Here is an 11,684-nt window from a genome sequence, read left to right as displayed (position 1 = left end):
AGCCTCTTAATAAACTGATTATCTGTTTGAAAGACATGTTATTCTGTTTTATTTGTTTGTCACCTGATAGCTCATTGAGTAGAAACCTGATTCAGGAAAGTACAATTATTCAGGATAGCACTTTAAACATGTGCTTAACTTTAGGTATATTGATAACAAAATTGAAGGCCATACTGTCTCACTTTTTCCCCTAGCTTTACTATCACAAGTCTCTGGAAACAATCAAAGAGAGGAATGAGGAAGAAGCATCTCAGTTAACCTTTGCTAGGTTATGAATTACATCCTTAAATTGTAAGTAAGATGCAATTTGGAATCAAGATAGAGAAAACTAATTAAAATAGCTTTTTATGGTTTTGTTTAGTGTTCTTTAGTCTGGGTAGCTTTCCCATTTGGGCTATTATTTTAAATTGCTTCATAATGTTTAGATGATTAAAACAATTTAAACTTAGTGAGTTCCTTAAAAGATATGCTTTTAACCTCTATTAGTAATAATCAGTTCACAAGAATGTATATTTAACACAAGACTATCCTTTGCATTACCAAAAATGAAGGCAGTTTTCATAACATTAAGGTCAGAAAAGTTTCCAGAAATACAAACGTATTGCCTGTTTTCTACTATATATTTAGAAGAATAATTACAGAAATTGGATTTTTAAGAGAATATTTTAAATGTCTTAGATTAATAAGGTTAGAATTGTTTCAAGTGTTCTACAATGTACTAAAAGAGCAATATTATACTACTGTGAAAGATATAAAAGGAGAATTATTAATCAAATTACCTATGACCTATATCTAGCAACAACAAAGTGAGAAAACAAAAACGAAGTTATAAAATAGTAATTTCTTACCCACTTAGAATACAATTTGGTCTCAACTCTTGGCACAAGATTGATAGCTTTAATCATAACATTATAAATATTCAGAAATATAACTTCATAATCATTAAACTCAGGTTCAAACTTAATACAGTCTTTGTCAAGGATCAGCCTCATGATGAAACCTGAATGCTCATAGGCTCGAACAGATTTCTAACAAAAACAGAATGCAATATATTAGTTATCTCAGCTCATATAGGAAAAATCAAAAAATTATTATTTCAAAACCATTGCAGCTTAAGCACTGAAATCCTTAAGGGTGCTAATTGCAAATGGCATGCCTTACATAAGGTAAGCATGATAAAAATTACATGTAAAATTGCTCTGATAAAATTTACGAAACATTGGCATTCATTAAGACTACATTCAACTTGATATTTTGTCAGTATGTGGCAGGGATGTATACTATGTACTCCAAACCAGAACTTTAAAAAGTTGGTTACACAAGTCAAGGTTGTAGCAGCTTTACATTATTAGCACTCACACACGTAACACCACATGCAAGGTAAGATTCTGCTCTCAGTTGCACAATATAAATCCATTTACTTTAATAAAGCTACTGCAGATATACACTGGTGTAATGTAAGCACAATCTGATCCACAAAAACTAACCTGAGAGTATTGCGGGGATAATATTTGCACCACAGAACACTAGACTACTCTTTTTTCCCTGTGATGGGGCTTCTAAGGAATCCAACCATGGGATCTCTAATACTGTATTAATCCCTGATGAATTCCATGGGCTTTTCACCACCCTTTCAAATTTGGAACAGCTATCTCTTTCCTGTTAAAACCCTTCTTTCATCTATGTCAGACTGCCACCATTTTAATAACATATTATAAATATGCTGAAATCACCATTATGAAGGGATATATATTTAATTGAACTACAGATAAAATTATCCATCAGACAACAAATATCACTTAATGAATGAGCAGACAAAATAACAGGAACAGAGGGGAGCTGGACTGGACACAAATTATGAAGGAAAAAGAGGATCATGCCAGCTCCCCAGCATGCTTCCCTGGGATCCTATGGAAGTTCCTCCACCAGCATTCTCTGGGAGTGGGGGTCCATGCAGATTTGAGGGCAAGGCTGGGGTCCAATGGAACAGAGATAGGGAACAACTACACTCCGCAAGGTTTGGATGCACATCAATGCCTTCCAGCTATAAATCTAATTGACTACAACTACAAATTATATTTTTGATTGATTGGATCCAAAATATGTTAATATTTCCCTTTTCACTTGACAAAAATAAAGGTGCTTTTGCTTTATTTTTCTTGGATATTTTAACAAGACTGTAGCTTGCCATCACAATTCTTATGACTTCTTTTTGATAAATCTTTTCAGAAAAAATAGATTAAACATGAAAAAAGTCATTTTATGTACATGGACTAGCAACACTGCCTTATTAGTATCTAACCCTACTTACTGGAGGCTGTACAATTAAATCCGTAAAGTCCTGAATTGAAAGTAAGGCTAAGTTTTGCAGTTGTCGAGTCATTAAAGTAGCAGCACAGTCGAAGAAAGATTCTAATTTGGCACTGCTGGCGTTAGTGGGCACCTGCTTTCTTTTATTACCTTGGTAATAGATATTTTGCACTTCTGGAAACCACCTTGAAAGAACAGAAAAGGATGTTTTAAGTGATTAGAATGAACAAACTCTGGTTTTTAAATAAATTTTTATATTATATCTCTTTTAATAAAGTCCTAAGACACTGTAGTATATCTGAGCAACTATAGTTTAACTTGAATGGTGTCATATGGCTGAGTGACTTAAACAGGAATGTTTACCTGAAATGTTATGAGGAGGTTACTCACCCTGTGCAGTAACTGACGTTCTTCGAGATGAGTGTCCCTGTGGGTGCTCCACTCCAGGTGTTGGTGCGTCCCTGCGCCTTTGCTCGGAGATTTTTGCAGCAGTACTCATAGCGGCCACGCATGCTCAGAAGCTGCCCCCCCGCTGTGAATCTAGGTTGATAGTACGCATGCGTGGCCGGTCTCCTCAGTTCCTTCTCTACAACGGAGGCCCCCCAACTCCGAAGTAGAGGGGAGGAGGGTGGGTAGTGGAGCACCCACAGGGACACTCATCTCGAAGAACGTCAGTTACTGCACAGGATGAGTAACCTCCTCTTCTTCTTCGAGAGATGTCCCTGTGGGTGCTCCACTCCAGGTGACTTAAAAGCCGTGTATCTTAAGGAGGTAGGGACTTCGGATCTGATAGGAACGCCGTTGATAGTACAGCCCTGCCCAAACGTATGTCAGATAGAGGGCCTTGAGTAAGGGCATAGTGTTTAACAAATGTGTGCTCAGAGGACCAGGTGGCTGCTTTACAAATATCAGCCAGTGGAACTTTGCGTAAGAATGCTACAGAGGCAGCCAGAGATCTAGTGGAGTGTGTTCTAATGCCGTCTGGAGGTGTAACCTTCTTCATCTGATAGCACAACCGGATGCACTGGGAAATCCAGTTCGAAAGTCTCTGGGTAGAAATAGGCGTACCTTTGGAGCGCTCCGCAATGGAGACAAAAAGTCTGGAGGAAGTTCTAAAAGGTTTGGTTCTATCCAAATAGAATGACAAGGCTCTGCGTACATCTAGTGTATGCATTGAGGTTTCGAACGAGTTCGCATGTGGTTTCGGAAAAAAAGTCGGCAGGTGTATTGGTTCATTAATGTGGAATGACGAGTGTACCTTTGGAAGAAATTTGGGGTGTAATCTGAGGGTAACCTTGTCTTTAAAAAATATCGTATATGGTGGGTGTGCCATAAGAGCTGCTATTTCTCCTGCCCGTCTGGCAGACGTAATTGCCACTAGAAATGCTGTTTTCATAGAGAGGTGTAAAAGGGAGCACGTGGCTAGGGGTTCGAATGGTTGTTGAGTTAGGCAAGACAGTACTAGATGAAGGTCCCAAGGAGTGGTAGGTGGTTTAATGTCTGGGTATAAGGTTTGTAGTCCCTTGAGGAAACGCTTCGTGATAGAATGAGCAAAGACAGATGTGTCATCAATTCTGTCGTGGAAAGTTGTAATAGCAGCTAAATGGACCCTGATGGAGCTGAAAGAAAGGCCGGATTGTTTAAGGCCCAATAGATAGTCAAGTATAAGCGAAAGAGGTACCGACGTGGGACAAAGGTGTTTAGCGGAACACCAATGTGTGAATCGTTTCCACTTTTGAAGATAGGTCGTGCGAGTAGATTGCGTTCTGCTATGTAGGAGCACCTTCTGAACTTGTTCAGAGCAATCTAATTCGCTTTGGGAAAACCATGTAGGAACCAGGCCTTGAGGTGAAGCATGGACAGGTTGGGATGGAGAAAGCGGCCGTGTTGTTGAGATAGGAGGTTTGAAATGAGCGGCAGGGAGATTGGTGGTTGAATCGACATTCTGGTGAGGAACGGAAACCACGGTTGTCTGGGCCACGACGGGGCAATGAGGATCACCTTGGCTCGGTCCGTTCGTATTTTTATCAGGACCCTGTTGAGAACTGGTATCGGGGGAAATGCATACAGTAGGTTTCGGTGCCATGAGATCATGAATGCGTCCCCCAGGGAATGTTTGCCCAGTCCTGCTCTGGAGCAGAAATTGGGACATTTCTTGTTTTTTGTAGTTGCAAAAAGGTCTATTGTTGGGTAACCCCAAGTGCTGAATACGTTGTGAATGGTTTTCTCATCTATCTCCCACTCGTGGTCCCATGGGAAGCATCTGCTCAGTTCGTCCGCTGTGGTGTTCATGATCCCGGGAAGATAAGCAGCTGATACCCGGATGTTGTTCGCAATGCAGCAATTCCAGAGCTTCATAGCCTCTGTGCACAGCGAATGGGATCGAGCTCCTCCCTGCCTGTTTACATAAAACATGCATGCAATGTTGTCTGTCATTATGCGTACATGATGATGCTTGATTAGTGGCAGGAAGTGACGGCACGCATTGCGAATAGCTCGAAGTTCTAGGACATTTATGTGCAGGGAGGTCTCGGTTGACGACCATAGCCCCTGTACTGTGTGGTGAGACATGTGTGCACCCCAGCCTGTCAGAGATGCATCGGTGGTCAGGATGAGTGATGGAGCCTGCTGAAGAAACGGGACTCCAGAGCAGAGGTTGGAGTGAACGGTCCACCAGTGTAGCGAATCTTTGACTCGGGCAGGTAGGGAGAGAGTCTTGTTTAAAGAGTGCATATTCGGTTTGTAAACCGTGGCCAGCCACGCTTGGAAGCACCTCATGTAGAGGCATGCATTCTGGATGACAAAAGTGCACGAGGCCATGTGACCTAGTAGTTGTAGGCAGTCTCGGGCAGTTACCTGGGGACTGTTGCGAATGATTGTGGCCAGTTGGTTTATGGAGTTGAAGCGATCGGGTGGGAGAGATGCCAACCCCGTCCGGGAGTCGAGGTCTGCTCCTATGAACTGCAGGTGCTGGGTGGGGCGTAATGTGGATTTGTCTTTGTTTATTTGTAGGCCGAGAGATAGGAAACAATCGACAGTGAGCCGTGTGAACCGGAGAGCCTCGTCGAATGTTGAAGCTTTGAGGAGGCAATCGTCGAGGTAAGGGAATACTATGACCCCTTGTTTCCTGAGGTAGGCAGTGACTACAGCTAGGAGCTTGGAAAAGACACGGGGGGCTGTGGACAGTCCGAAGGGGAGTACCCTGTATTGGAAATGTGTCGAACCGAGGGTAAATCGAAGGAAGCGTCTGTGGGCCGGATGTATAGTGACATGGAAATAGGCATCTTGTAGGTCGAGGGCAGAAAACCAGTCGCCCTGCTCCAGCGCTGGGATTATGGTAGTGAGGGTAACCATCTTGAACTTTTGCTTTTTGACAAATTTGTTGAGCCACCTGAGGTCGAGGATTGGTCGCCATCCCCCATTTTTCTTTTCTGTTAAGAAATAATGGGAGTAAAAACCCTTCCCTTTGTGTCGTTCTGGCACGATTTCTACTGCTCCCAGATGAAGGAGATGTTGCACTTCTTGGAGGAGTAGCTGCTCGTGAGAAGGGTCCCTGAAGAGGGACGGGGAGGGTGGGTGGGTGGGAGGCAAGGAGAGGAAGGGGATGGCGTATCCAATTGTAACTACCTCTAAAACCCACTTGTCGGAGGTAATGTTCTTCCATTGATGGGAGAAAGGTCGTGGGCGGTGTCCAAAGATAGGTGTGTCGGCTGAAGTGGGGGCGTTGCTTTCTAAACCCTCGACCAAGGCTTCAAATCTGCCTATTAGTTGGCGGGGGTTGAGGTGCCCCTGCAGAATTTGGACGACGTCACTGGAATCTTGGTCTTTGACGTTGTTGTTGTTGTTGATGTTCCTGCGGTCTATGGGAGTGTTGTGTGAATGCGGGATAGCGTGGCCGGTGGTACGGTTGGTATCTATATTGCCGTCTTCTGGTTGTAGGTGTCTGGAGACCTAGAGACCGGAGGGTTGCCCTTGAGTCCTTCATTGAATGAAGCACGTCGTTCGTGGTAGAAGCAAAAAGTTTGTCACCGTCAAAGGGAAGATCTTCAATGGTGCTCTGAACTTCTCGAGGAAAAAAAGAGGAGGAGAGCCATGAGCCCCGTCACATGACTACTGCTGTAGCGGTCGATCTTGCTGCTGTGTTGGCTACATCGAGGGCTGCTTGGAGAGCGGTGCGTGATATGCTTTGTCCCTCGGAAACCATAGCTCTGAACTGTTGTTTTCTCTGTTCTGGAATGTCATCAATAAAGTCCATGAATTTATTATAGTTTTTGTGGTCGTATTTTGCAAGGACTGCAGTATAATTAGCTATACGAAATTGTAGGGTCGAGGATGCGTATACTTTGCGACCAAAGAGATCCAATCGTTTGCTGTCCTTGTTGGGTGGGGCGGAACGAGAATACTGTTGTCTAGCCCTCTGGTTCGCAGCGTCTACTACCAATGAGTTTGGTGCCGGGTGGGTAAAAAGGAATTCAGAGCCCTTTGGAGAAATAAAGTACTTCCTGTCTGCTTGTTTGCAGGTAGGTAGGCTCGTCGCTGGAGTCTGCCAGATGGACTTAGCGGGTTCTAAGAGGGCTGCGTTAATTGGTAATGCCACCCTGGAGGAAGAAGGGGGCTGTAGGATGTTCGTTAGCTCATGTTGTTGTTCAGTGACTACCTCCAAGTTAATTCTCAAGTCACTGGCAACTCTTTTAAAGAGGTCCTGGAATTTTGCATAGTCATCCGACGGTGTCGGGGGAAGGGGAAGTAATGCTTCTTCAGGTGCTAGCTCCGGCTCTGCTGGAATAGGAGCAGGGCTAGGTTTATCCTGGAAGTGTGACTGTGTTGCCAGGTGTCTCGTGTCACTGGCATATTCGTCAGAGGGTGGCGCTGGATCGGTGTTGCGCCTGGTCGAATGGCCATGGTGCACGTATTCCTGAGGGTACGATGCCCATGGTGTCCAGTATTGCCATGGTGGTGGGTAGGGCATAGGTGGTGCCATCCAGGGGTTCACCCCCCAGGAGGCAGGGTCCTGAGAGTAGGATGAGGTAGTTTTCTTATAACTTCTATTGCCTGGGGTCTGGGGTTGGGAGTCTTGATATGGAGAAAAAACTCCCTGTGGATCTGTTTCCTCCTCACTGGAGGAAAGTTGCTCAGATCCTGACTCAGGCATTGGAGAAGAATATGCATTCATCAGGGGAGACTGCAGGATAGGTGATACCAGGAGATCTGCTGTCTGATTAAAGTGAAGTAGTGAGGCTCCTGCATGAGGTGAAAGCTGATCAGGGGGAGGCTGCCGTGCAGGAGCATTCCTCCGAGCAGGGGTTTTGCCTGTGACCTCCCTGTCAGAATGCACCATGGGGGTCGGTGCCGCGGTCGGTGCCGGGCGGGCAATATCAGCCTTCATGGGATCAGGCATGCTGTAAAATGTCGGCACCGCATCCGTCTCAGTGCCGAACGGTGCCGTAATAGAGGTAGGCAACTGGAAGCCTGATGCCTCGGCACCGGAGCCTCGCGCCGCCGCCGCAGCCTCAGGCGGCTTTTGCGCGGTTCCTGAAGAGCCCGGCTCATCAAAGTTACTGAGGCGGGGAAACACAGGCAGGGAGACCGTTGATCTGCCTGGAGAGACTTTGTGCCTCATAACCTTGCTTGGTGAAGAAGGCTGCCCCTTCTTTGTAGATTTTTTCAGTTTTTTTGAGGCGGGGGGGCTGTGGCGGGCAGCAGAGCCGGCTTCAGCGCCTGGGTCTGAAACTGACCCGATAGACTTTTGAAGGAGGAGCAGTTTAAGTGTAAGCTCCCTGTCCTTCCGTGCCCTGGAGCTGAGTTTACAGCAATGGGCACATTTTTGGGGAATGTGAGCTTCCCCCAAACATTTTATACATTTTGAGTGGCCATCTGATAGTGGGATAGCTTCTTTGCATGTAGCACAGTGCTTGAAGCCTGTGGAGCCCGGCATGGCCAAAGTGGCCGCGGCTGACAGAAATTTTTTTTTTTTTTAAACAGATAAACGGGGTAATTAACTACACTAACAAAGAACTGACAACAAACTAGTTACTAAAAGGGTAATTGTAGCAAGAGTGAGGGATTTCTTAGTGAGTCTGCTGAGCTCCGTCTCAGGCCGGGGACGGTAGAGAAGGAACTGAGGAGACCGGCCACGCATGCGTACTATCAACCTAGATTCACAGCGGGGGGGGAGGGGGGGCAGCTTCTGAGCATGCGTGGCCGCTATGAGTACTGCTGCAAAAATCTCCGAGCAAAGGCGCAGGGACGCACCAACACCTGGAGTGGAGCACCCACAGGGACATCTCTCGAAGAAGAACTGCTATTATGGAATCAAATTTCAAATATAAAATGTGAGAGAGCTAAGTTTGTTATCTTGTTCTGGTCTTTTATTTCTCAGGCAGAAGGGAACAGAAGTGTTGCAGAGGCAGCACTCTCAGTCCCTGGAAGAAATAGTTTCTTGTGTCACTTATGAGTAACCTCAGTAGGTATTAATAAAGAGAATTGACAGAGATCCAAAGGGAATTCTGTCCAACTGTTGCTGGCCATAAGATGGAGCCATATGAATAGGGAAACATAAAGCACAAACACAAAAGAGTCTGTAACTCGAGGTTCTGCCAAGGATGCAAAGGAACCCTCTCCAAGATGTGGGTGGAATATATGTGACTCTAGCACAGTAAACCCAATAAATAACACAGAACTCACTGTAAGATTTAACATTTAAAGTTGATGACATAAACTCAGTTTTAATTTTAAAGACAGGTAAGAAACTGCTCACTCTGGAGTGTGTAGATAAACATCCAGCACTTCAAATAACAAAAAAGAAGGCGGAAAGTTTTGACAGAGTTTCTTTATACAAGTAAAAACCAAAATGGTAGCAAAAGTAGTAATGAATGATTGCAGGAAGCCAAAAAGCAAACAGATTATAGAAGGGTCACCAATCTGGAGTACACTGAAACAATATAGCCTCAAAATAAGCTTTTCAAAAATGAAAAAGTAATTCTGGGTACTACAATGGAGACCCCGTTAGAAGATTGATTTTCAGAAAGTACTGAGTATTCACCCTCTGAAAAACAGACTCTGTAAAGTGTCCCATATTGAACACGAAAAAGGCAGGTCACCCAAAATCATTGCTCATTTTTAAAATCCTGGCCATAATATCAAGTCTCTTTAGGTCTTCAGGTTTTTGTAAATACAATATTCCTTAGAGGATTTATTACTGTAACAACTACAGAGCTGAATGTGTAAGTAATGAAAGAACAAATTCAACACTGTCTTCAGAGACAGTGCCATTAATGCTACAGTAAATTAATCTGAGTTATAGACCTATATTTTTATTTGAATCCACTCAAGAGTAACATGGTTAGGGCCTGATTCTTCTGCCAAAAAAGTCAATGGGAAAACTCGTTTTCAGCTCAGTGAGAGCAGAAGTTGGCTTTATTGTATAGTAGAAACGTTTACATGCAAACTACAGATTATCTTAAATTGTCATAACTTATTTACTGGGCAGTGATAATAGATATATTTTTTCCTTTACTAATCTTGCAGTTCTTCAACATTCAAAACTGACTTCAGTAGGAAGCTACAAGCATAGAACAAAGACAGGACTTGGCCCACTGAAGTGTCTTGCAAGAATAATATTGCCAAACTGCTCAACAAAACTTAAACTAAAAATCAAAGGAAGCAAAATACTAAAAAGTAGGTCTTCATTAAATTAAAATTACTAAACAATAAATTATACTCATTTTGACCCTGATCCTTCAATGGGGCTCCACAGCGGGTCTGTGCTAATGAATCCCATTGCAAGATTAGGGCCTTCTATAGGAAGGGTTCTAGAAATGAAACTAAAGGCTATGGAACTATAGTTTTTCATCTATACTCAAGCAGTATAAGAAAGGCTGCTTCTGGAGATCTGTGATTTAGATCTGTAGTACTGGAATAATATGTGGCTAATGTGAATTAGTATTCAAAGCCTATCAATAACAATGTTTTTATGCCAACAAACCAAAAACAGGCATTTTAAATTGATCCCGTAATCGGTATGTTAAAAACTTACAGTCTCCACAGAATGACAACCAAAATAAGTGAGCAAAGTAGACTCAAGTACAGTTTCTCATCGTTGTCTAAAATCCAGAATAAGCATTACTGCATAAATCAGTATGATATACTTAGCATTTATACATCTCTTTTCATCCATAAATCTCAAAGCATTTTACAAAGGAGAGTAAGCATCATTATCCCTGGTTTACACAACAGGAAATTAAAACAGAACAACAATTACATTGATACATTTTAATTGTACATATTAGAAAAAAAGATACCACTCTTTCTCTTTCCCCCCAAAAAACAAAAAGGCAAACCAATAAAAAAACCTTCCAAAGATATATAGAGCAGAAGTTAAAGATTTCTCTCTGTGCAACTTAAGCATAAAGATATATTTGATCATACTTTTTAAGCAGAACTTCTTTGGCAGATTCCATGTGCTTCAGGGCAATATTCTGGAAGAATGAGAGTTCCATTGCTTCCTGACGATTGTGAAATGTTTCTTTATCAACTAAGCGTAAATTTCTGTAAGACAGTCAAATGAATATTTTAAGTATATATACTTTTCACTTTGTATTTCTCTCTCTGAGTTATTGTTTGTAAAAGGAAAATTACCAAATTACATAGTTAAAAATTATAACTAGGACCATACCAAATTCACGGTCCATTTTGATCAATTTCATGGTCATAGGATTTTTAAAATCATAAATTTCATTATTTCAGCTATTTAAATCTAAAATTTCATGGTGTTGTAATTGTAGAGATCCTGACCCAAAAAGGAGTTGTGTGAAGGGGGGACATCACAAGGTTATTGTAGGGGGGGTTGCGATCAACGTTCCCTCTAATTTTTTACATCCATGTCAGAATAAATTTTGTTATGTGCACCAATATGGAGAGTGAGAGCTCTGGCTGGGGGTGCGGGTTCTGGGGTGGGCTGGGAATGAAGGGTTTGGGGTGTGGGATGGAACTATGGGTTGGGGTGCAGGGATGCGGGCTCCAGCTGGGGATGCAGACTCTGGGGTGGGGCTGTGGCAGGGACAGAGGACTCCCCCAACCCTCTCTCAGCGCAGCAGCCCCAGGGCTGGGGCGGGAGGAGAGGCACCTCTCCCCGACAGCAGCAGCTCTGGAACCTCCATCCCTCAGAATTCGCTACCCCTGGACCACTAAGGTACCAAATTCTGCTGGATAAGCAAAGAAAGCCATCCTTACATGGTGGTAACTGCTACTGGTGGGAAAATGTGCCAGTTACAGTTTGTGCCACTACACCCTGCACGCCTCAACTTGCTCCTCTCCCTGCCCACCCCATACGTGTCTCCTCTCCAGGTCCCCGTGGCTGCGCGCCCCTTTATAGC

The 11,684-nt window shown here is 43.5% G+C and overlaps 1 protein-coding gene across 1 annotated transcript in view; it reads right to left on the bottom strand.

The window, feature by feature from the left end:
• The window catches only part of DNAH7 (dynein axonemal heavy chain 7), a 238,605-nt gene that overhangs the window by 191,505 nt on the left and 35,416 nt on the right, over positions 1–11,684 (bottom strand). The window contains exons 9-11 of the mRNA XM_054044665.1: positions 10,738–10,857; positions 2,312–2,495; positions 849–1,028 (exon numbers count right to left, since the gene is read on the bottom strand). Coding sequence (XP_053900640.1) covers positions 849–1,028; positions 2,312–2,495; positions 10,738–10,857 — 484 coding nt within the window. The remainder of the gene's footprint in view (positions 1–848; positions 1,029–2,311; positions 2,496–10,737; positions 10,858–11,684) is intronic.

Source organism: Malaclemys terrapin, chromosome 11 (genome assembly GCF_027887155.1).
Source record: "Malaclemys terrapin pileata isolate rMalTer1 chromosome 11, rMalTer1.hap1, whole genome shotgun sequence".
Lineage (NCBI taxonomy): Eukaryota > Metazoa > Chordata > Testudines > Emydidae > Malaclemys > Malaclemys terrapin.
The sequence above is the reverse complement of the archived record's forward strand: the minus strand, read 5'-3'. Positions and strand labels throughout refer to the sequence as shown.